Here is a 27025-nt window from a genome sequence, read left to right on the forward strand (position 1 = left end):
TGTTACTGTATTATATTGATAGAACTAAAGATTTTCGCAAAACTAAACAACTGTGTTACTTTCTCATCTCAACACACAGGGAAAGCTAAATCTAAAGCAGGTATCGCAAGATGGATAATTAAATGTATACAAACTTGCTATGCTAAAGCTAAGAGTTTTACCCACAGCTCCCAGAACACACTTAACTCGTAAAATAGGTGCCTCTATGGATTTCCTTGGTGTATTATACCCGTAGCTGACATTTGCAAAGCAGCCTCATGCTCAAATCTGCACACCTTTACTGAACACTGTTGTGTGGACGTACTAGCACAACAACAAGCAGATGTTGGACAAGCCATGCTTTGTACTCTTTTTCAGACAACTGCATCACCAATGGACTAGCCACCGCTTTTGAAGGGCACTGCTTTACAGTCTATGCAGAGCATGTGTATCACAGCCACACATGCTATCAAACAGATTATGTTATTTATCCTGTAAACATCTGCTTGTGGCATGTAGTGCTGTAGATTCACATGTGACCGCCCTCCTCCCTGGATGCCTGTGGCTGTTGCCGTATTAGCTTACACTTCATATGCATGGAGAACTCTTTCTAGCACTCTACACACGCTCCATTCTCTCCTGACTGCGGGAAAACAATCTAACAACGGAGTCATTGTCAATGTGCAGTATCACCTAGAGGAGGGGTCAATTTACCTTGTGACTCCAACAGCTTCTTCAAAGAAAAACAACTTGCACACATCCGAACCCAACACTAGAAGGCAGAAGTATGCAGAGCATGTGAATCTACAGCACTACCTGCCACAAACAGTTGCTTACAGGCTGAGTAACATAATCATTCTGCCACAATTGAGAGTGTGATACAGACAGCGGAGTAAGGGAAGGGTATTCGTGCAGTGGTTGCAGATGTGTGTATAGGCTTTGGTTGATGTACTGTCTACAAATGTAGGTACCAGCTTCAGGGATTTCTTAATGTGTCAGTGATTGTTGGATAGGGCTCTAGATCCTTGCCACTGTATCTCTCTGGCCACACTAGTTGCTTACTGGTGATGTATTATAGGGCTTACTTCTGTGTAGCTTATGATTTCCTGTAGAGACAGAATGTGTTGTTGCTTGGAATGAGTGTTGGTGGTGAACATGTTGTTGACATTCAGATCTCTGAATTAACTTAATGACGACCCCTAGCACTGTATAAAAAACCTAAAGAAATAAACAATAAGTATTTTTACTATATAGAGTGGAATTGCGTTTTTCCTTGGTTGCAGAGAGCAGCAGGTGAGGGGAGCCCATAGGCTTGGAAGTTGTGGTCTGCACATTGTGAAGCTATGTGCCTCAGTGCCCCTTCTGTTTTCTATGTAAGAGGCTTCCTTTTGTGAATAAAGTCGGGAGACACTTCCTCAAAATGGGACTGTGGGACTTAACTTGAACAGTTTCCAATGGTTTGCCATTAAAGAGCCTGATTTTTTAATGCCCTAAATATTGTAGTTTGCATTAACAGCACCTCATATTCTGAACGCTCCTCAAATGCTACGTCTTTGGTTGGTACCCTTGTGAGTTTTTTCAGCCACATTAACATTATCTAGTCACTAAAGACGAGTGTTTTTTTATACAGTATGCAGTGTAATGCGGCCTGCTCACTCATTGATCCATTCAGTTTGTCAGATGCTCTTTTCCTGACATGCCCCTTAATGTTGCATGTCACTGGAGTGGAGGGGGTGGTTTTGTGAAGTGATTCAGAGAGAGAGAGAGAGAGAGAGAGAGAGAGAGAGAGAGAGAGAGAAAGGAGGAAAAAAAAAGTGTTGTGTTTTTTTTTTTTTTACAGTTTTATGGTTGTGGATTGGCGTACTGTACCGCAGGGGAGTATAGTAGACTTAAAAAGACTTTGTCTTGCACAGTTGAAGTAGAGGAACCAGACAAGATCTTAGTTACTAGATTCAGAAAATTCTAACTCAAGTAGTACACATAGAGAGACGGACCAATTTTAATAAGATTTCCTTTTAGAGGTTTGGTGCACTTGCTCAAATGAGCACAGGAACAAGGTTGATCTGAGATTTCTTTTGTGAGTTTGGTTTCATATTACGCAAAATGAATATGCCTAATCTACCCCTATTAACCCTCCATCCAGCTGCGGTACACTACAGACCTTGTTGGGAAATCTGACTGACAACCCCCCCCCTCCAACATTACTGCCTATGATGCACCCCTAGTCATGCTACGAGATTACTAAAGCTTAATTAGTTGTCAGTCAGCCTGATTCTAACCCAACACCTCTACAGCGATGCAGCTTCCATCCGAGGCTGCAGTCTACATTTGTCTCTGACTCTGCCCCTGTGCATGATTCAGGTAGGATCCATCAGAATACTGAAGATAAAGAGGAAGCAGATGATCTGCTCTGCAGGAAAGTATGATCTTTCTGGCATTGTTACCCCCACGTTTTGCCTGGTGTCAGTGTGTTTGACTGTAGTACACCCTGATCCTGCTAACTGGGACCCCAGTATTGGTGTTCTCTCCCCTAAATTGAGTTGATAAAGTATCTTTACACCCTACAAGTGGCATACCGGAGTACCCATGTAAGCTCCTAGTATATGGTACTTAGCTTACCCAGGACATCCGTACACCAGGGGACTTCCAGGGGTTTCTGCATGTATATTGCCACCCATGGGAGTCCATGCAAACTGTGTCTGCAAGCCTGCCATTGCAGTCTGCATGAAATGGTGCATGCACCTTTCACTCCAGATATAAGGTAACTGCACTTGGACACAGCAAGTCACCCCTATGGTAGACCCTTCAGTCCAAGGGCAGGGTGCTTGGTTCTAAGTGTACCCCTGTACGAGCAAAGGTACCCCTACAAACCTCTGACTCCATTTCCCAGGCTTTGTACGTGTGGGGGAAGCCATCTTAAGGTGTGTAGCGGACACTGATCATTATGAGATGTCCAGCCACATAATGGTTTCCCTGAACTTAGGCATGTTTGGTAACAAACATGTTGGAATTGTGCAACTACACCGATTTCAGTGCTAGTTGCATGATACCCTGTACTCTGAGGGTTCCTTAGAGGATCTCCCAGGTCTGCCTATCCAGCCTTCATAGTCTGCGTGCAAGCCAGTGCTGCTGCCGGTCCCAGACACTGTTCTGCCCTCCTGGTGCTGACCTTTTGTCGAGCAGGGAAAGCCAGAACAATGCATTTCCTTTCGAGAAGAGGTGTGGCCCTCTCCTACCTCTTTAGAAATAGGTGTTACTGGGCTAGGGTGGGGATGCTCCTGGGTGCCAGCAGACCACTTTGAAGGCTCTTTGCATAAACCCATTCTTACCAGTGCAGGAGCCACCAGATCCTGCTCCGGCACGAAACCACACATAGGGCAGAGTCCACCTCCCTGTCCCGCCCTCCCTCAGGGAGGTACCCAGAGCTCTTACAGGTGGTCACTTGGTTCTGCCATCTTGGAAACAGGATGAGAAGGGGCCCCTGGGAGTAGCTAACTGGTCAGTCCAGCTTAGTACCGCCACAAATTTTACCACCCAATGATAGATTTGTCACCATAGAAGCAGTCCAACCCCCTTCTTGGGTTTGTTAAAGGCTCACCTGAGAGTGGGACCCTAGATGCGTCTTGAGCAATGTCTGAAGACTCTTTTGCAACCCTCGACACTAGACTCAGCTGCTGGTTTTCACCTGGAACTGAAGCAAGACTGTAACCAATAGGAGGGCTCCTGCTGCAACTTTGTGTTCTAAGTTCTGCAAATATTCTGCAACTTCTGTGGCGTGCATCCTCCAGAGTTGCTAGAACTCTGCCTGCACTAGGAACATCCAGAAGGAATCTCCCTTGAAGGGAAAGAGTCACTCCCCTGCAACCACAGACACCTCTACAACAACAACCGGCTTGTGGATCCTGCTGTTCCACAGACTCTGAAAAGTCTCTGCAACAAATGTGGTGGTTTTGAAACTCTCTCTAGGTCTGACTTGTCTTCTGTGCAACTGGGAAGAGGGTGGAACCTCGCTGTGGCTGCTGGAACAGAGCCCCTGTGCACTGTTTGTTGCTGTTACCAACTCTTGTTGACTTTCCAATCTTAAGGCCCCCAAGTTCCAAGAAGTCCCAGCATCACTCAGCTCCAAGAACAACATTTTCTCTGCAACCTCTGCAACTTGGGCATCCAATTTTGCAGTGCTGCTGAAGCTTCCCTGCAGCTCTCTGTGCTTGCTGTCAGTGGGTCCTCATGGGGACTCCTATGATTCCTGCTGGCTTTCCTCTTAGCTGAGACCCAGACCCTACTCCCCTATAAATGTTGAGTCCCTCTGGCCTTGCTGGTCCACACAACTGCAACTTTCTTTGCAACTACAAATCCTGCATTTGTCAAGGCTTGTTGGTGGTCCTGCTGGCCCCACTGACCCTTCCTCCGTCAACAACCGGCGTGAGAAAGCTCATGGACAACTCCTATGATCTATCTTCGTCACCTGGATGTCGCAGCTCCCTCCCCACACCAACCGTCCATCAGGAAGCCATCTTGGAGAAGGATGGGTATTGCCTACCTGCACCCCCTGGACTCCTCAGTGGACTGGACTCTGTCCCCTCCCTCCACAGGTACTCTTCTGCTGGAATCCACGCCTGGGTTCCACCAACCTGGTCCATGTGTCACTGTAACCGCTGGACAATCCGGGGGCCCCATTGTCTTTTACCGGAGGTTCTGATGCCATTTCACCCCTATGCACCTGGGCTCCCTGGTGTCGATACAGCACTTCTTTGGGTATCCAGGGGTGGGGGTGCTCACCAACCTTCTTGATTCCAACAGATTTCCCCGGTGTCCTTTGTGAAGAGTCCTGAATCCACAATTCTCTAACTGAGATTTGCTTGTGTTATCCTATGGAACTCGCGTCTATGTAACACCTGTGTACACGGGGCTTTGGGGGATCCAGGTACTTTCGTAGTTCCCCAGCCAGCCTCTAGAAACCCTACGTCACCGTGCTGGCTAAATGTGGTTTTGACATTCAATTTTTTTAGTATATGCTTTGGGTTCCCCCCCAAACCACTCCTATAGGGGCCCCATATTTTATGTTGTACCTACTTGTTACGAAGTGTTCTTTGTGTGTTCTTGCCAAGGTTAGTTTAGTAACAAATGTAAATAAATAATACTTATTTTTTTAACACTTGATTTGGTTCTTTTCTGGTGTATAACTTACTGACTGACTTTGTGACTACTGCAAATGTTTTACACTCCTCTTTAATAAGCCTTAGCTGCTCTCCACAGCTACCAAATCCAGTAGCTTAGGTTATTGTAAGCAACTAACTATAACTAGGGGTTGTTAGGACTCAATACAAGGTGCCCCACTAATAGGTGTACACCAAATACTCAGCCAGCTACCCACATGCTCCTTCCTCATTATGTTGATGCAGTATACCTACAGCATGCTAGTTTATTGGACACATCCCCTGAAACAGAGCTTGACTTCCCACATGCACCACCAATGGAAGAAAATGCTTTGTTTGCACAGATGGTCAGAAGGGCAGTTGAGGTGCTATCATTGCAGTTGCCTTCCAGCAAAACAAAGTCAAATGTTCTCAGAGAGTTTTCGGCCAGAGTGTATGACCTTTGAGCCATTATTGCCTTTTAATGTAGCCCTTACTGACATTGGAGGCCACATGTTCAAAACCCCATTCCTGTCCCCTGGTTAGAAGACTAGTAGTCCAACTGCTTAGACTTGCTGCAGATGACCCTTGTTTTTTGTCTAACCACCTTGTACCTGAAAAGCTGCATGTGCAGGCATTCCACTAGCAAATTCAGTCCTGGCTCTTTTCCAACTAATTAACTGGACAGGGAATGCAAGCAGATTGACTATCCGTAAATGGATGTTTTTGTCTGTGATTTTGTACCCGACTTCTTTAAACATTATATGCTTTGGCTGATACACACCTGCTCTCTGGAACATGACTAGTAAGATCTTGCTAGAGGTTCAAGAGGACATCTGATCCTCTATGGTACAAACAATACATTAACAGACTGGACGCAGCAAAGTTGCTGATTTGTGCTACCTGAATACTACAAATTACATTTACAGGGCTGTTAGAATCAACGTGGTCTTGAGGAGGCATGATTTTGGATCCTTTCATGGGTCCAGACTTCTTGGAGAACTGCAGGCTCTTCTCTCAGGAGGTTCAAAGGCAGCTAAGGTGCCACACAATCGTTAGAACTGCTGACCCTGTTGAAACAATTTCCTTATCTGTTCCCTAAGTTTGGACGTTACTCCAGGGAGTTAGCCTATGGAAAGCAGCAGCCATTCCAACTGATGCATCAGCCAGACTTTCTGTAGCTCTTGTGTTTAAACTTTTGTTGTTGTCCCAGTAGGGACTTTCAGTTATGTCCATAAAAGATTACTTGTTAGCCTTGTTGACCTTTCTGTACTTGCCAGACCAATTGTCTTTATTTAGCTTACTGGTTGTAATGCGTTTAAAAAAAGATTTGACATGTGCCACCCCCCTCCCCCCCCCCCCCCCCCCCCCCCAAAGCCATTTATGAGGTCTCAGTGGCACCCTAACCAGGTCTTGACTATTTATGTGCATACCATTGGAGCCTGTGCAAAGTTGCTCTTTAAGCCTCCTGATGCTTAAAACTGTTTGCCATTGCCACTATTCAGTGCATCGTGATTTCCAAGTATGATGGTGTGAGAGCCATGGTGGTTTTCCTTTCAAAAGTCATGACACCCTTCCACGCTACTGCCTTTCTTTGTGCTGCCTTCGAAAGAGGAGGAGAGGCTTCATCGCTTTGACTCGAAGAAAGCATTGAGTTTAAATTTGGATTGTTTAAGAGACCATCGGTTGGTTGATAATCTTTTTATCACGTTTCAGCGGCAATAAAGGGTGCGCCAGTGTAGAAGAGGACCATCCCCTGAAGGACCGAAGGGTTCATTACACCCAAGTCAAGGCTACTAGGATGGTGCTGGCGTGAGGTATACCTGATCTTGATACTTGATACTAAGCTGCAATGTGTGCATTGAAGCACAGTTGCCTTGACAGTCAGCTACTGAGGGAGGGTCACTTTGCCTGCTTGGCTTTAAGGAATTTTTTGTTTAAGTCCACTACACAGACCCTCCACTTTAAGGAGGTACCTCTTTGATATCTATTCAAAAGGTGAGGAATCTGTGGTTAGAAGTATCCATAAGAAGTACAAATCACTTACCTTTGGTACTTCTCTATATGGTGAATATCTCACTGCAGAATCTTAACTGCCCTCTTTCCTCCTTGTGAGGTTTGGCTTCTTTAACATCTAGAAGGGGTGAATATTCAAAAGGGGAGAAGTCTGTGGTTAGAGTATTTACCTGAAAGAGCATTACTGAACATGAGTAACTTGTTCTTTACTGTCATTCTCACACTGGAGGTGTCGCCTAATATTGATTGCCCTTCCTTGTAAGTCTGCTGTCTTGCAGCACCAACACAGGCCCCATCACCCTTGCCCTCCTCTTCTTCCCTTTTTTGTATCTTCATTTTTAATGTTTGTACAGAAAGTTCTGAAAGACAGATTATATAATGAGGTCTCTCCGAAATCATTGGAGTGGTACACATCACCTGTGATGTTATCTGACAGTTCTTTAGACAATGTATTTTCGGTGGGGCAGAAGTCTACATTGTACAAAGTTTCTACATGTGCCTCAATTTCTCACTGTTCCTCGGTATAAGTCTGGTATGGCTGGTAATCCACAAACACAGTCCTTAAAATGAGGTCATCCAAAACCTCACCATATAAAATAAACATCAGTTCACCCCCAGTCAATAATTTATATTTTTAAGATGTCATGTTGTAGTTACTGAAAGTCACTGGATGTGGTGTCTACTTAATGTTTCACTGAGGAACTTAGTAGTGGATGCTTGGAGCAAGGCATACACCTCAGAGAGTGATCTACTAAGGGCCACACAAGTCAATGAATGAGGATTGCTGGTGTTGGTCTACAACTTAAAGTATATTCTAGAAGAGTGCCAAAAAACTCTCAGCCCTCATCAGAAAACTGCACAGTTGAAGATTGTTTTTCGTTGGTCAAAGCTCTCCCAACACATAATGCCTCACTGGACCTGCCATATCAGTAGCATTATCTGGGACTTAGTGTTAGCTTCCCACCATGACTTCAAACAATATATATCTTCTGGAAATGTGAGGGCTAGAACAATTATTCCTATTATACCAGGATCTGGGAATCCAGACACAGCCAGTAGAACACAGCCCAAAGTTATTAGTGCGAAGAGAGAAACCTCTCTGTCTCGCTCATTCTACAAATGAATAGATCCAAACCCAGAAAGTCAGAGGTGGTACAGGAGGACGACCCTGTAGTTCCTCAAACCTCAACTCACAAAAGTTGTTCCTCAGTTGGTTCGCAAGAGCTGTGTTACTTAATCATATTGGTTCCTAGGCTGCTCCCTCTACACAATCTGCATGCATGCTTTCTCCTCTTCAAGGTCACATGTGAAGGTTTTCTTTTTAGGTCCTAGGCCTGGTCAGGGCTTTGTGGGGGGTACCAAAACAAGTAGAGTACTGCCATTGGTAAAGGTTTTTTTGGCTGATGCACAGTGCCTTCTACCAGTTCAGGCAAAAGTCTTGACGGGGTGACTATTTATTCTGCTGTGGAGGCATTGCCATGGATACAGGACAAACCAAAGCCTGAGTTCAATTCACTCACTCCTTCAAACCTTTCTTCCTTTTTCCTTGGTTTTCTGGAAAGACACGGGAGGAGCTGGTTTTGTATTCACTTGACCAGAACCATGGTGCTTGGTTGTGAGGAGACGCACAACACAAAAGGGAACTTCAGTTCTTCTTTCCATGAAGGTGCCTTGGGGGTGGCAGGACATGAGTGTTTAGTCCATTGTCCTCTCTTCTATAGGGTCTTGAGGCAAACCCCCTAGGGGCAGTTAGCGTGTCACTCTTTATGAATAGAAGGAAGGCAATTTGAATTAGAAAGACCATTTTGTGTCTTTTTGTTGATTTATATTGGTTACTTGTTAGACAATGACTTTCCTCCTTCAGCTCTGAAAACTGTCTCTGCCAACCACACAATATATAGTACACACTAGGAGAAAGGAGGGTAAGCCCCACAGCTGCTCTTGCATGCATGGAATTTACTGGAGAGGCCTGTGGGTAGAGGCCAATTCAGGTTATTTTTCAAAAGTACTGTCCGTTAAAATGAACGGTCACTAATTTGTCAGTTTTCCTGTAATATGATTTTAAGGGGGCATAACAAACCTAGTCGAAGGATTTGGGTTATTGAATGCACTCTTTTGACCAGCTGGGGAATGTTATGAAATCTGACAGCATCATTAGCGGCTTCACATAGAATTTCCTCTGGTGGAAAAAAACAGACCATTACAAAAAAAATTTAACAGGGTCAGAGTGGATCAGCTTCCCAGGCCATGCAATGATCTATATCCCTACAATTTGTAATCATTCTATTCCTTCTCAATTTTTAGGTCTAGCTTGACATCACAGCAATTGCCAAGCTTTTTATGATCACCAGAGCTTTAAAGCTCAGTACGATGGAAAAGGGGCTGAGACGCCACCCACACATTGATCTTTCATTCTACAGGCTTTTGATTGGTCCCTACTGAAGGAGTCACTATTATCATTGTAGGCTAAGAAGGGCTTTGTTTGTTATGGTGATAAACCAATAATACAGGATATATATTTGATTAAATCATTAGAAAAAGTTATGTCAGATTCCATAAGTCTGATCTGTTTATTATGAAAAGTATGACAAAGGCAGCAAGCATAACCTACTTACTATAAAAATCCTATGTTAAGGACAGTAGACCTTTGTTTGATTTCTATCATACTGTGTTAAAACATGTAGACTTGTGTTTTTTTAATAGGAATCACTCAGATTTATTACCAAAGGTTTTGGTGTTGGTTATTCCCTCGTACAAACCATGGGGGGTTAGAAGGCTTGCACTCTGATTTATGCACTGCCCTTTTGGGAGGGTGTAGGAAAGTAGCCTCTTTCTAGCATGGTTAACCCCACTTTTGGCCTGTTTGTGAGTGTGTGTCAGGGCCCCAGTGCTCATAGCTAAAAACCTATATGTCAGTGTGTTTTGCCTGTCTCACTGGGATCCTGCTAGCCAGGACCCCAGTGCTCATAGTTTGTGGCCTAATGTGTATGCCTGTGTAGTGCCTAACTGTGTCACTGAGGCTCTGCTAATCAGAACCTCAGTGCTTATGCTTTCTCTGCTTTTAAATGTGTCACTGTAGGCCAGTGACTTAATTTACCAATTTCATTTGGCGTACTGGACCCCCCTTATAAGTCCCTAGTATATGGTACCTAGGTACCCAGGGCATTGGGGTTCTAGGAGATCCATATGGGCTGCAGCATTTCTTTTGCCACCCATAGGGAGCTCAGGCAAACCTTTACACAGGACTGCCACTGCGGCCTGCGTTAAATAGTGCACACACTATTTCACAGCCATTTTCACTGCACTTAAGTAACTTAGTAACTTTGCACGTAACCTTCAGCAAGTGAAGGTTAGACATATAGGTGACTTATAAGTGTGAGGGCACCCTTGCACTAGCAAAGGTGCCCCTACATAGTTCAGGGCCATTTCCCCAGACTTTGTGAGTGCGGGGACGCCATTGCACGCATGCACTGCATATAGGTCAATACCTATATGTAGTTTCACAATGATAACTCCGAATATGGCCATGTAACATGTCTAAGATCCTGGAATTGTCCCCCCCATTCCAAATCTGGTATTGGGGAGCCAATTCCATGCATCCTGGGGGCTCCACCATGGACCCCAGTACTGCCAAGCCAGCTCTCTGAGGCTTGCACTGCCTGTACAGCTGCTGCCACCTAACAGACAGGGTTCTGCCCTCCTGGGGTCTGGGCAGCCCCGTCCAAGGAAGGCAGAACAAAGCATTTCCTCTGAGAGCAGGGTGTTACACCCTCTCCCTTTGGAAATAGGTGTTACAGGCTGGGGAGGAGTAGCCTCCCCCAGCCTCTGGAAATGCTTTGAAGGGCACAGATGGTGCCCTCCTTGCATAAACCAGTCTACACCGGTTCAGAGACCCTTTCTCCCCTGCTCTGGCGGGAAACTGGACAAAGGAAAGGGGAGTGACCACTCCCCTGTCCACCACTACCCCAGGGGTGGTGCCCAGAGCTCCTCCAGTGTGTCCCAGACTTCATCCATCTTGCTTTGCAAGGTGTGGGGGCACTCTGGAGGGCTCTGAGTGGCCAGTGCCAGCAGGTGACATCAGAGACCCCTCCTGATAGGTCCATACCTGATAAGGTAGCCAATCCCCCTCGCAGGGCAATTTAGGGTCTCTCCTGTGGGCTCTCTTCAGATTATGCTTGCAAGTTTCCTTCAGGAATCCTCTGCAACAACTTCAGCATCCTCTGACCTCGGATCAACTGCTGCCTGCTCCAAGAAATGCTGTAACTGCAACAAAGTGTCTACAAGAGAAACTTTTCTTCAGCAACCTCCGCTCCAAGTCAGCAACTGCAACAGTTACCACGGTGTGCATGCTCTGGGGACTCCCTGTCTTCATCCTGCACCAGAAGGACTGAAGAATTCTCCTGTGGAGTGACGGAGTCACTCCCCTGCTCCAAGCAGGCACCTTCCAAGGCAATGACCGGTACCCTGGGACACCTCTCAGCGACGAGCGTGCTCCTAAGGACACAGAGGGCGGACTTCATCGACATAGACTGTCGTGAGGGCCTGCTGACGCAATTTGGAGGAGGTAAGACCTTGCCTTCTCCAAGAACGACGGTACCCCTGTGTTTTGTGTCTTCTTCACCTCCTGAGGCCTCTGTGCACTCTGCAAAATTCCTTCGTGCACAGCCTGGCCCAGTTCCCCAGCACTACACCCTGTGACGCTCAACTCGCTGAGTTGTTCTCCGGCGGCGTGGGACCGTCTTTTATTGTGCTGCATCAACCGCATTTTGCACCTCCTTTGAACCCGGATACTGTGGCTTCTGGGGGTGCTGGCTGGCATCCTGAGGGCTCTCTAAAGTGCTGAGAGCCCCTCTTCTTCCTCACACAGAGTGTGGCCCCCGGTCCCTCCTGGGTCCATCCAGCACCATTTTGATGAAAAATGCACTTTTGCCGTAGCCAGGGCTTGTTGACGCCTTCCAACTAGAAAACTCATCTGCAACGATCTTCACGCCGTGGGACATCTTTGCATTATGCAGTAACCCGCTGGCCTCTTCCTAGGGTGCATTTCTGCAGTCTTCGACTAACCAGGGACTCTTCTTTTACACCCTCTTCTGGGTAGGGGCTGTCCTTCCTGGAACTTCTTTTGACTTTTGGACTTGGTCCCCTTCCTTTGCAGGTCTTCAGGTCCAATAATCCAGCAGTTGTTCTTTGCAGACTTGGTTGGCTGCAGCAAAATCCCCAAAACGAGGTGTAGTGTGTCCTAAGGAAACTTGCAGTACTTTACTCCTGCTTTTCTGGGCTCTGGGGTGGGGTCATTAACTTACCTTCACTGTATTCTTACTCTCCCAGCGATTCTGCACACACTACACTTGTCTAGGGGGGAATTCGTGATTCACATTCCACTTTTTTTGTATATGTTTTGTTTTGCTCCTAGACCTATTTTCTCCCATTGCATTCTATAGGATTTCCTACTATTTGCATTGCTCTATGACTATTTACTTGTCTAATTTTGGTGTCTAGTGTATATATTGTGTATAATACTTACCTCCAGAAGGAGTATTGTCTCTAAGATATTTTTGGTACTGTGTCACCCAAATAAATACCTTTATTTTTGGAAACACTGAGTATTGTCTTTACTTGTGCATAAGTACTGTGTAACTATAAGTGTTATTGCATGAGCTTTGCATGTCTCCTAGTTCAGCCTAAGCTGCTCTGCTATAGCTACCTCTGTCAGCCTAAGCTGCAAGAACACTACTACATTCACTAACAAGGGATAACTTGGTGTAGGAACCCACTACAAACCAGGCCAGCCTCCTACAGAGGGCTTTTCTATAGTTTTGCCATCTGCAATTTTGTACATACTTTAATTCTATGACTGACGTTATGCCCGATGGTTGCCTTGTGGTCAAGCTTATGATTAATACTGTAGGGTCTTGTTGATTATTATGGCAAGCCAATTGCAAGGGTATAGGAATTTTCGATTCTGTGGGAAACGTTTTATCAATTGCCATAGGCCTGGTCTGTTTATGAACTAAGTTCCAACAAAACCAGTAGGCTTGGCTTATTTATTGTAAAGAACATGTGTTGAAATGAGGAGGCCTTTAAGTGGGGATTTTTATTAATTGTGTTACAGACAGTAAAACATAATTAGTAACATGGACTTTGACAAGTTATCATACTAGGCAAGGGTATTGGAGTTGGTAACCCCATCTTACTATGATTTTATGGATACTGGTAATTATAAGTGTAAAATGTAGCTGTTTGTGTGTTTTAAGGTGCGTTTCAATGTCTAGCCGGACAGCTTTAGCTGCCTGCCAGGCTCCTGTAGTAGACGCACGTATTAAAATAATCCTCTGGCGCTCTCATGAGGCCAATGATTGAGATCAGAGGCTTCAACTGGGCCACAAGCCATGGCACATAAGGCCTCACTATATGCTGATGACCTCATATGTCTGCAAGACCCTGACTTTAGGGGTAGCAAGTAATGCAAGTCTTAAATGATTTCAGAATTTATGCAGGTTTTTGGATCAGCTGGAACAAATCCAACCTGTATCCAGGCAGGAGAGATGTTATTAATGGTGGCTAAGCGGCTTGTTATTATTAACTTATCATAGTTACCGGGGGGATTAGATACTTTGGTATTAACATTTCTGTAGACCAAGAACTGGTTTGGGAAAGAAACACAAGTCAGTAGAGGTAAAAACTTACAAAGAGCATCTGTATGCCACTACTTATTTTGTTATTAGAACACAGTGGCATTAATCAAGACGATAGCTGTGGTGAGAATTAAATGACATTATCCAAAATATCCCATTTAAGATTTCCAAACAATTCTTTATGCAGCTCACCACCATAATTTGATTCTTCCTATGGTACACAAATCCCCAAGAGTGAGCATGTAGATGATATAAGTCCCCATTCAAAGGTGGACTAGGCATAGCAGACTTACTGCATATTACCAAGGAGCACATTTGGTGGTCAGCAAATAATTGTTCAATACCAGAAATTACCATGTTGGCCACAGCAAACAGTGGGTGCTTGGTGTTATGGATCTATTGCACTTCCAATAGGGGACTGCTTACCCCTTGATAACCTGCAACCACTATGACCGTCTTCGGAGTTTGGAAAGAAGCCTGTAAAGAAATAGGTTGGTGTAAGACGCTGACGAAGCAGACTTCTCTTTGGATGGCTACTTTTCTTGCTGAGCTAACTGCCCAGAGGTATACTTTAATAGTTTCAAACTCGGATACACTGGCTGTCTTGGCACTGGGGACTGTAACTAATAACCAGTGATTAAATCATTTTCCACATTTTTAGAGGAATTTAATTTCTTCTGCTCCCTCCTGTTCAGTTTGTCCTTATTCCATGCGGCTGAAGATATCCCAGAACTTAGCCCATTCAGAGCAAAAATCACTATAACCCCTGTATCCACCACGAAAATCTCCCATAATATAAAAAACACTCATAATTCACACTCCTACTCTCCTCACATGTTTGCAATACAGGTGAGAATAATAGATTGATCATGGCACATTGGAAGATGGTGTATGGCAGTAGGCCCTTATGGCTTGAAAGAAATATCAGTAGCTGCATGGTTTAGATTAATACACTTTAACTTCCTCCAACTCTTTTGAAAAAAATAATTAAAAACGTTTTATTAAACAATGAAACAGCCATTGCACAATGTAGCATTTTGCAATAAAGAACATAGCCGGTAGCAACCACTCAGAGGCAGAATACAATTCGTGGCCATCTCCCAAGTGTAGTTTTCTGGTTGGAAATCACCGAAGTATGGCAATCAAGTACAATTGATAAGCTGACCCTCCACCCACCTATGGAATTCCACTTGAAGAATCACTTCCTGTTTCTGTAGGCTTCCCAAGATTTTCTCCCACTTTTTCGGGCAACCCCTGCTCTGGTAAATTACTCTCTCCGCATCCCGGTACCAGTCCAGATCGGTATGCCACTCCCGTACACTAGGTGGAGATTCAGCACCCCACGTTCACACTATATTGTGCTTAGCTGCCGCTACAGCCAACCACAAGCTTCGGTCAGGAATCTTTCCCTTCTGTTTTGATTAGGAACAACTTGAGGTCCAACGGGACCTCCTTCCCAAGCGTCCAACCCACCACCCCATCGATCCCCTGCCAGTATGCCTGTATTGCAGGGCATGCCCATATAATGTGATACAAGGTGTTCTCCTGCCCACAGCCTCTCAGACATTGCGGGGTCTGTGCCCTGTCCATCTTGCATAACGCAACCCTTGCGCAACGCAACGCAGCTGGATCAACCTGAACCGGGCCCTAATCGCCATCACCCTAGGACTCTGCCTTGCCTCCACCCAGTCCTCATCATCCAGTGCTCCCAGGTCTACCTCCCATTTGGCGTGCAAGGATATCATTGGGTCTGGGGAATTGCATGATCATTTCTTATACGACAGAGATATGGCTTCCTTCCAGGGTTGCGCCAACAGGCAGCCCTCAAGAGGGGCTGAGTCCGTCAGTTGCTCATCTCCCAGGACATGTGGGCTCAATGCGTGTCGCAGCTGCTGGTACCTTTATAGCTCAGTTTCTGCCAGGGCATACCCTTTCTGAAGGGCTTTGAACGTCACCAGTGCCCGATCCCTATTGACGTCCTCCAGGTGTTCGATTCCCAGAAGAGACCATTTGCTAAACCTACCCACGTTCCAAAGGCTTCCCAATAAGTTGCTTCACCATAATGGAGTGTGGGCCGTCAAGGTAGATCCCCACTGCAGATACCGGGTGACGTCACACCAAGCTTTCACCACCGTTGCAGTGTGCGTCGGCAGTGATCGCAGGCTGTCACGGTAATAAAGGGCATGCTCATATCCCTTCCTACCCATTATCTCTCTGACCACCCTAAACGCCAGGTCTTTCTGGTCAGCAAAGGCCCAGTCATTGATGTTGACCAATTGTGTCGCCCCGTAGTTGAGCTGGGGGTCCGGGATGGCCAGCCTACCCTCATATATCCCCAGTTTAAACTTTTGCATTGCTACGCAGGAACAACCACTGTCCTATAGCAGCAGTCTGATTGCCTGGTCCAGTTGCTGATATATCTCCGTCAGTATCCTTTAGAGAGTATTCTGAAAGACATAAAAGCCGCGGCAGTGTCATCATTTTGTAGATGGCTGCTCTGCCCATCAGGGAGAGTGGTATCGTCCTCCAGTTAGACACATTTTTACGGAATCTCTCAAGTTGGGGCCTAAGAGTTTTTTTAAGGAAGCTCTCCTGGCTCCTAGTAACATATATTCCCAAATATTTAAAGCCATACTGGCAAATCAGTACCCTACACTCAAGGCACAGGATGGGAAGGGCCCCAATTAATCTGATAGCCAGATTGTTCCCCAAATATTCGAAGAACCTGCATTATCCAATCTATGGACAATATAGCAAAATATCGTCTGTGTACAAGGAAATACGCTCCTCCCATGTACAGGAATCTATGCCCCGTATCAAGGGCTGTTGCTGGAACGACGCCGCTAAAGACTCAAGCGCCAGCACGAACAGGCTAGGTGAGAGCGGGCACCCCTGACTGGTGCCTCCTATGTAGGGCAAAGGGCCCTAACAGCGTGGCATTGACTCTCACCCTGGCCACCAGATCACGGTATAACGGTCTGATCCAGTCTAGGAACCGTGGCCCCATACCAAATCTCTTGAGTGGCAAAAATTAACGGCCATTCTACCCTGTCAAAAGCTATAGTGGCATCCAGCAACAAAAGTGGTGCCTGCTCACGGGTCTGGCTTTGTGTCATATGTAGGACCCTGTATAGTCTCCGCAGATTCTGGCGTGTAAATCGTGATGGCATAAAGCCTGATTAGTCCGGGTGGATGAACTTTGTAATAACTGAGCGCAATCTGGTTGCCGAGACCTTAACCTCCGTATTAAGAAGGGAGATGGGTCTATAAGTGGCACATTCCTCTGGGAGCCTACCTTTTTTCGGAATCACAACAATGGTTGCAGACTTCAGATCCACCGGCAGCCGCCCCACCCCCCCTCGCCTCCCAGAACATGGCCAACATGTGCTTGGCAACCTTAATTCCTCCAACTCTTATACAGCGCCAGGGAATGGCTTTAGTGAATGTGCAGGGAATCATCGTCCTCATTTCCGCAATGTAAGGAAGCGTGCACAGATGTTTAGCACTCGGTGTGCTGTATAGAATGTTATGAAGATACCTGCATAAGGTACCGGAAGTTCTATCCAAGGTTGTACAATTCAGATTTTGCCTTTTCCCCACCTGGGCGGTATTCACAGTCAATAGATATAATTATTAATTTGACCAAATCTTTTTATTGCTAAAAGGTGTATAGCACAGACGAGAGCACTAAATACACTTAGTCTCGCTAAGTGAAAGATTGGACTTGATAGATCTAGAACACTACAAATACAGATCTTTGAGGATCATAGTTGCCAGAAAAAGCAAGAACGAATATGGGCTAACTGGCAAGACTATTACTGTAATAGTAATGAGAATATATCCTGCTAACAAACACTAGCACTAACCATGTACACAATTTACATTTGTACATGTTGATGAACCAAAGGTACTGATAAATAATGCTTACAACAGCTTTGTTATGTATCATGTTGTACAGTAAGCACAAATATTATTAACCCAACAAAATGCATATACATGCACAAGAGGATCTTTGGATAAACCATAGGACCAATGGAATGCCCATTATTTTGGGTTTCCTCATGTTTGCAGCATTCGGGAATGAGTAAACCCACTTCTGGCATGATCTCTTTTGCCCATCGGGAAATTGCATTTTACTCGATCACGTGTACATCTACTTTTAAAGAGTGTGCTGCATTGCTAGGGCTGGAGAGTCATTTATTTAGTCTTCTATTCCAAGCGGACCAGACGGCGACACGTTGCATCTCAATGTGCCAACTGTGCACAGCAACTTTCCAGGGTGACTGCCTGCTGCCTTTTATTTTAATTATTTACTTATATTTGACTGCAAGCATATTCCTATCATGTTTAGGAGATGCCATTTTTCTACTTTTAATGTCTTTATGTTGTAAGCTTAATCAGTTGCGTGGGTGTTTCATTGTGGAATAGTGAGTGGGTGGTTTTAAGAACGAGTCCATTTGTAGATGAATTGACGCATGAGTTTAAGAATGTAGGAGAGAGCACACGTATGATGAGATACTGAGAACTTAAACGCTCCAGTGACTAACAAGGCACTTCCAGTTATAAGCCAGACCTATTTACATTGGTTGTTCTTATTTAACTTTTACTTATTTTGATAGAACTGGCATTAGCAACATTTCTGTGCATCTTCACATGATTCACTATTCAAACAAATGTAAGCGGTTTATGAATTTATGGCCCCTTGATTAAATAATGTCTTTGATTTAAAGATTCTGCAAACATATCTTAAAATAATAGCCCTTCTGTTGACTTCTATACAGGGTCCCAGATAACTTCACATTCTATACGACCTTCATCGCTTGGTCTGAACAGGCGCTCCGGTTCAGAATTGTCTTCATATGTTCAAAAGAGTGCTGCTAAAGGAGTAGAGTTTTCCAAAGCACAAAGACTCACGGTTTCCAAGAGCCGAACAGCAACTGAACAAAATGACGTAATGGAAGATGAGGATGGGGAGGAAAGCACCAATGAGGATGAAGCCCGTAATGAAGGTAAGTGTGCCTTGCTTTTTGGCAGACATAAAATGAAGTGTGCTTCATGGTAATTCACCAAACTAAATTTAGGTGCTAAGTGTCATAAAAAATTATTGATGTCTAATACTGAATAAGCAGAATGTTTTACTCACATTGGTCACAGAACTGTCGTCAGAAGATTATAAAATATAAACCATATCATACACCTATCTGATAGATTGTATTCCTTCTGCAGAATCTTTTTATTAGAAATTAGCCCAGGAAACGTATTTCACGATGACACTGCTGCAGACTGATGCTTACCCAGGCCCCTCCTGTTGTCCCGGGGACCGTCACCTCCATGTGGCTAGTAATTGAAACACAGCTGGGGGACACAAGTCCCCCCCCCCCCCCCCCCCCCCCCCCCCCCCCACCCTAGGGACTGCTGCCTCGCCAGGACTTTGATTGGATGTGTGTTACACCGCTGTCAGTAAAGCTGGTCCTCCTGTCAAAAACCTGAGCTTTCATCTCTGTCCCCTGCACGTCAAAGCAGCTCTGGGCTTGCTGACGCAATGGCACTGCGAGGGAAGCCATAAGGCTTCCCCTGCAGTGCCAGGTAGCCCATAAGGGATTTTTATTTAAACAATTATTAAATATATGTATATGTGTGTGTGTGTGTGTGTGTGTGTGTGTGTGTGTGTATATATATGTATAAATATATTAGCAAACAAATTGGTCACAAGAGCGGCGCGCACTTACTGCTGGTGCAAGTGTAGGGGATTGACAACCTCCCCTCATTTAAGTTTCATCAAAAAAATCACTGCACTCCCAGGAGATTCGTATCAACCCATTTAATGGTAATAATCATCAACATTTCAACCATTACCACCTATGTGTTTCGACTTCCGTCTTGATCACAGTGGTTTGGCATAGATTGATTTGCACCTGATTAATGATTTTTAACTTTGAAAAGCATTGTGGGAGTTGTTGTCCATAATATATATGTGTCAGCAATGGCATATTAATTAAAGCGGCAGCATCATACGATCAAAGGTTTGCAAGAGCGTTTCAAATCCTTACAGTTTTCCCCAGTACTCCTTGTTTTCAAAGTTCTTTCAAATGAATGCTCTGTTGTAACACGTTTCCTTTCAGCTCAGTGCTGCAGACCCTATTATTGCCTTTCCAGTGCTCGGTGTCCTATTTTCACTCTCCCACACATGCCTTCTTTAGGATACTAAAAGTCCATGTAGCTAAGCTCTCAGGCCTGTACCTTCTGTCTGTTTCACAGTGTACAGGCCGCATCGATGCCATAATGATAAAGTTAACAAACGTTGCAGAATTTTCAATACAGCGCGTTTGAAGTCACCAGCTATCCAGCTTATGTGAAGTCTTCAAATGTAAAAGTACACAAGCAAGGGATTAGTATCCCCCTTTCCATTCTTCACAACGTATTTGATCTTCTCCACCTAGTCTCGGGCGCTGCCACTCATAATTAAATGGGTTGATACGAATCTCCTGGGAGTGCAGTGATTTTTTTGATGGAACATTAAACGAGGGGAAGTGGTCAGTCCCCTACACTTGCACCAGCAGTAAGTGCACGCCGCTCTTGTGCACGGGACTGCAGAGTGTGGGCACAGTGTTAGGTGTGCCAGGTCTGTGGCCTAGTTATAAATGCTGTGGACTATTTGAACAGTTGTAGGTGTGTAAAGTCCACTGACTCAAAATATAGACCGATGGCTACCAAAATATTTGATGTGCCTCATACAAAACAAAAATAAACACCTAACTGGACCAACATAAAATGGCCCACATGTAAGTGCCCTGGCTATACATTTCATTTTAAGAAGTCATTGATAATGAATTTAGCTTCATTTTAGAGTCCATGGCCTTTAATAAAACCTCCAAAACCTCTGACCATGCATGGCTAGCAATGAGGAGTGCACTTTCTGTGAAGTCCATGGACTATTTTCTAATTGGTTGATCACCAAAGTGTATCACCTTATATATCAACATAACGCACATTTTCCATGGCAACTGGAGTCACAATCACCATTTTGAAAAGGGCAGAATATGTGAGCACTTGTGAGAGAGAGAGACTGCTCATTTTCAGACTGAAGGTGGCTGAGAAGATCTAGCAAGATGTGGCAGGATCATCATCACCTGACTCTGCTTCAATTGAAGGATGCATTGAGGAGATAATGTGACAGGAGAAGTTAACAGTGAACTCCTATGTTTATGATTTCCTAAGGCATCCTTGAGGTGAAAAGCTGAAATCCAGGACTGTCCCTTGAATGCTCCGTGAGCAAAAGCTCAGGCTAGGCCCCCTCTTTTGGGATGTCAACCAAGCAACACCTCTTCAGGTTCAAGCATGAGCAGGGAGTAGAAGAGGTTCAAGATTGTGAGGTCCAAAGCAGAGGTGGAGCAGAGTGGCACTCTGCCAAGATTTGTGGCTAAGATGCTGACTTGTCAAGAAGAGTTCAGCCCACACCTCATGATTTGTACTCACATAGGGTACAAAGCCAAGGTAGGGTGAAAACATAATTGGGAGAGAAGTTGGAAGACCATTTCCAGAAATTACATCAGTGAAAAGAAAAGTTTAATAGTCTCCTTTTGCTACTACAGGTATGAAGAAACCACAAATGCATAACCCACCCCGGAAAAACAAAAAGAAAATGGTTCTTTTGAGATCCATAGGTGAAAATCAAACAAATTTAGTCTCTATTAACTATAAACCCAGCACTTCTGCAGGGCCTATGTATATACTCCCACCTGGTGGGAGCTGCAAAAATTGTCCTACCTGGTGGAAGCACAATTTTTTTCCCCCTGCTCTTGCTGACAGGGAAACAGATTGCTCCCCCATGTGGGAGCATGGACAAGAAACGGCTCATGCTGGACAGGAGCAATGTTGGCTGCGGCTGAATCCAGAATGCGTGCCTGCGCGGGAGCCCGTGGGGACGAGGGGGCCCTGAAGCTACCCCTGCAGCCCCCATCTGTGTGTTGTGGGTACCCTGGATGAGCACCGGACTGCCCACCTAAGGACCTGGGGGATGAGGTCCCCAGGACCAGTATTGGCTCAGGGAGGTGAGGGTGCTCGTCCTCTCCCCTAAAAAAAACAAAAACAAAAAAAAACAAATGCAGATCTGGGGACTTATTATTCACTGCTCCTAGCAGGGGTCACCCCATAATGCCCTAGGACAATCTAACAAAATATATTTTCATGCTTATGGTGCCCCTAGAAGAGGCAGGGGCACCACCGAACATGTTGTAATGCTGTGGAGGGCTGCAGGGAGTGCAGCAGCCCCCAGCAACATAAAAAGCAGTAAGTGTCCTTGGTCATTGAATCCATGGCCTCAGGAAAGCTTACCATATGTTCTTAAAGCAGTCCTTGTTGGAGCTCTGTGCTCTACAGCTGGAGAGCAGTGCCCCCTTGTGGTACGTTTAAATAGCTTCACTTTGTAGCTTGAATTTTTTTTTTTTTAAAGATTCTGAGATGTTGATTTTTATTTTATAATAAAGATTTATTTCAATGTTTTATGACGATCACTTGTATTAAACATTGAACTGTGTGAATGAATGAAATATGTCATTATAATTGTTTTCTGAGAAAGACAATACATGTGCTTTATATATGTTATTTTGACCACTTCATAAAGCAGATACACCGACTTGTTTATTTTTGTTGTTCTGACCCTTTCACAAAAGCCAGCAGCTCTACCTTACTTAAAATTACACCCTTACATTCAGCCATGTGCGCTGGCTGGAGTTTTGTGCTCCAGGCCATGTCTCTAACTTCCTGTTGCGCATACTTGGGAGGGTTGAGTACCAGCGGGGTATAGCCACAGGGCCAGTCCCGCAGTTATCCCCATGCCGCACACTCCCAAGTTCTTGTCGGTTGTCGTTACATATGATAATTAAATATTACTTTGATAAAAACAAAACCATAAAATTGCACTGAAAAAATTAAAGGTTAATGGGATTTTATACTTAGGTGAAGATGTCAGTTAAAACATACTATTTTAAACTAACAAAACCACTGAAATTCACCAGTCACACTTAACTTAAATAAGTGTAACTCTTGCACTAAAGTAACTGTCTTGCTCCCCCTCCATGCACTGCTAATTACCCCTTGTATTACATAGCTCACAACATAATCTACGACATTGATAATATGACTGCAGCTTCTGAAATGACATAATTGATGGGAGTAATGTGCATGGCGGTCGCCCCTCGATATAGATGGGACCCCGTTTCCATATAAAAATCATTTTTTGGCTTGCTTTTAACTTTAGTGCAATTTGACAAATCTTTACAAACCTTTCCTAAAAAAGACTCATCCCCTTCCTAGAACTTTCTGGAGTGATCCTTTAACAGGAGGTGGTCCGAAGATATTTTTTTTCCTATTAATTTTTCCAAGAGAACATTAGATACAGCCTGAACAGAAATATACCATATTATGCAGAAAGTTAGATTGGCTGATTTTTCTTTTAACTGTATTTTCATCTATCTGCAAGACTTCGAAACTCCAGGTGTCGCAAGTAATGCAAATTTTAAATGACTTCAGAACTTTCAAACATGATCTCGCAGTTGCTGCAGTTTCGTTGTCTGTATGGTGCTGCTTCAGAGCGTACTATTAACTGGGACAAATCTGTCTTAGTCTCCCTGAGGGGGCCGCAGATTTAGATAGTATAACCTGTGCGGCTTATGGCGCTCAGATTCTGCTTTTAGTACCTGGGCATGTATGTGACTTTAGAGCCGGGTCTCAACTGGAGCTTCACTGTCCATCCCTTGCTGTCTCGCTTAACCGCATACCTTAATCGGTGGGCAAAGCTGCTGCTCAGTATCTAGGGCTCCACCCCACTGTTCAAAACAATCGCCCTCCCCTATCTGCTGTCTTAGAAAACTATCCCCTGCCACTGCTGTAGTCTTGGTGGCGCCAACAGTAGACCAAACTTCTGCCATTCTTGTGGCTTGATCAGCCCTCTCTATAGCCTATTGAAAATGCTCTCACTCTACATGGGGTGGGGGGGCTAGATATGGCGTATGTGCGTCTTTATTACTGGGTGGACCCGCTGCTGGTGGTCAGTGAATGGCTGAGTGTGGGATGGGGGAACATGTGTTTTGTCCCAAGGTGGCCTGGATAGGTCTGGACAAGATTGAGGGGCTACTGTATAGCACCCCTATTCAATCTCCCCTCCCCAAGCCCACCAAGGTGGTTCTTGAAATGTGGGGCATGGCGTTGTGGGGAACGGGATGAGACCGAAAGTTTAGTCATGTGGGGAATGTGCAGGGAATCCTCATTTCCGCAATGTAAGGAAGCGTGCAAAGATGTTTAGCACTCGGTGTGCTGTATAGAATGTTATGAAGATACCTGCATAAGGTAGCGGAAGTTCTATCCAAGGTTGTACAATTCAAATTTGGCCTTTTCCCCACACGGGCAGTATTGATTGCAGATGAATTACAAGTCAATAGATAGAATTATTAATCTGACCCGACCTTGTTATTGCTAAAAGGTGTATAGCACAGACGAGAGCACTAAATACACTTAGTGTCGCTAAGTGAAAGATTGGACTTGATAGATCTAGAATACTAAAATTACAGATCTTTGAGGATCATAGTTGCCAGAAAAAGCAAGAACGAATATGGGCTAACTGGCAAGACTATTACTGTAATAGTAATGAGAATATAACCTGCTAACAAACACTAGCACTAACCATGTACACAATTTACATTTGTTACATGTTAATGAACCAAAGGTACTGATAAATAAGGCTTACAACAGCTTTGTTATGTATCATGTTGTACAGTAAGCACAAATATTATTAACCCAACAAAATGCATATACATGCACAAGAGGATCTTTGGATAAACCATAGGGCCATTGGAATGCCCATTATTTTCGGTTTCCTCATGTTTGCAGCATTTGGGAATGAGTAAACCCACTTCTGGGCATTTTACTCGATCACGTGTACATCTACTTTTAAAGAGTGTGCTGCATTGCTAGGGCTGGAGAGTCATTTATTTAGTCTTCTATTCCAAGCGGACCAGACGGCGACACGTTGCATCTAAATGTGCCAACTGTGCACAGCAACTTTCCAGGGTGACTGCCTGCTGCCTTTTATTTTAATTATTTACTTATATTTGACTGCAAGCATACTCCCATCATGTTTAGTAGATGCAATTTTCTACTTTTAGTGTCTTTATGTTGTAAGCTTAATCAGTTTGTGTGTGTGTCATTGTGGAATGGTGAGTGGGTGGTTTTAAGAACGAGTCCATTTGTAGATGAATGGACTCATGAGTTTAAGAATGTAGGAGAGAGCACACGTATGATGAGATACTGAGAACTTAAACGCTCCAGTGACTAGCAAGGCACTTCCAATTATAAGCCAGACCTATTTACATTGGCAGTTCTTCTTTTGCTGATTGTGCTTGAACTTGCGTTGGGAACAATTCTGTGCATCTTCACATGATTCACTTATCAACCAAATGTAAGCGGTTTATGAATTTATGGCTCCTTGATTAAATAATTACTCTGATTTAAAGGTGCTGCACACATATCTTAAAATAATAGCCCTTGTGTTGACTTCTATACAGGGTTCCAGATAACTTCACATTCTATACGACCTTCATCGCTTGGTCTGAACAGGCGCTCCGGTTCAGAATTGTCTTCATATGTTCAAAAGAGTGCTGCTAAAGGAGTAGAGTTTTCCAAAGCACACGGACTCACGGTTTCCAAGAGCCGAATATCAACTGAACAAAATGACGTAATGGAAGATGAGGATGGGGAGGAAAGCACCAATGAGGATGAAGCCCGTAGCGAAGGTAAGTGTGCCTTGCTTTTTGGAAAACACAAAATGAAGTGTGCTTCATGTTAATTCACCCAACTAAATTTAGGTTCTCAGTGTCAGAAGAAATCATTGATGTCTAATACGGAATAAGCAGAACATTTTAGTCACATTGGCAACATTGGCACATTGGTCACATTTGCATAGCTTTAGTCACAGAACTATCCTCAGAAGATTATGAAATATAAACCATATAATAAACCGATCTGATGGATTGTATTCCTTCTGCAGAATCTTTTTATTAGAAATTAGCCCAGGGACCTTATTTCACAATGACACCATGCCTCAGATTGGTGCTTATCTTACATGTTGTTGCCCTGGTATTTTAGAACATCCATCTGATGTATTGCTACTTAAAAGAATACATTTCACCGAGAGCAGGGCCGTACAGCTCATTACTATAGCTACTGGATCGCAGAGCTCTGTACCATCAGGTGTACCATTTAAAAAAATAAAAAAATCTTCAAAATTAAACAATTCATCTTATCCTGGATGTTGTTTTGGAGTCTCTTAGCTGCCCCCTGCCATTCTTTGAGGACTGGTGCTGTGGTGCTCTGCTCTTCCTATTGCTGTCCCCTACAACTGTATATACCGGTGGTGGGCGACTTCGAAAGCCCAGCAGCAACAGGGGCTGGTGGTGAGCCTGAGGCACCTCCCATTCTTGACCCATCATTTTGGGTGAGTGAAGAAAGGTCTTTTAATCTAAAATTGGGTAGATCCTGCAGGAGGCAAGGCCCTACATCAGTGGTGGAAGATGTGGTGCAGTGTAATGGGTGCCATAGTGGATTACTTTGCAATTCAAGGGGTGAGAATATTCTGAAGGGGATTTGGTGTCACAGGCTTGAGAGACGGTCTCAATTCTGGCACTTTGTTTGCTGTATATAGTATGGAGCCCTGGCTGGTCCTCCGGGTTGACTCTGGAGTAAAGAATTCAGGACATGAACTCTTAGGTGGCAGAGGTGGTGAACTTGCAGCCTCATACGTTCAAACTGACAAGTTACATGGTCATCTGGGGAGAGTCGACCTGTCCTATTGTGACACGCATTGCTTGATTGCTGTTGGAGCCTGTTGCTGTTTTAGGGGTGCTGTACCTCTGCTTATGGCATCAATTTTGTGGTCTGGGTGACAAGCTTCTCATACTGTGTGGATCTTGACTTATAAGACGACGATGTCTGGAGGGAGCGGCTGCTGTGTCAGTTTCTGGTTAAGTTAGAACAGGACAAGCACCCCATTCATCATTGGGAGAGCAGTGCCTGGCCCATTTTGATGTTGTGATGGGAAGACATGAGTTCAGACAGGGCAAAATATCCTTGACTAGAAGAAACCCTTAAAAGATATTGAGTGCAAAAGCAAAGCAGCAAAACCATGTACCCATTCAAGAGGTCACCTTATTGGGAGAGTAGGGCATGCTCTCCATAATGCTGAACTTGGACAGTAGTCTAAAGACT

The 27025-nt window shown here is 44.5% G+C and overlaps 1 protein-coding gene across 2 annotated transcripts in view; it reads left to right on the top strand.

Annotated features, from left to right (window-relative positions):
* Positions 1-27025, top strand: part of CENPT (centromere protein T) — an 834768-nt gene that overhangs the window by 686030 nt on the left and 121713 nt on the right. For both annotated transcript variants that reach the window (XM_069217597.1, XM_069217596.1), the window contains exons 16-17: positions 18547-18774; positions 25327-25554. In XM_069217597.1, coding sequence (XP_069073698.1) covers positions 18547-18774; positions 25327-25554 — 456 coding nt within the window. The remainder of the gene's footprint in view (positions 1-18546; positions 18775-25326; positions 25555-27025) is intronic.

Source organism: Pleurodeles waltl, chromosome 12, assembly GCF_031143425.1.
Source record: "Pleurodeles waltl isolate 20211129_DDA chromosome 12, aPleWal1.hap1.20221129, whole genome shotgun sequence".
Classification (NCBI taxonomy): Eukaryota; Metazoa; Chordata; class Amphibia; order Caudata; family Salamandridae; genus Pleurodeles; species Pleurodeles waltl.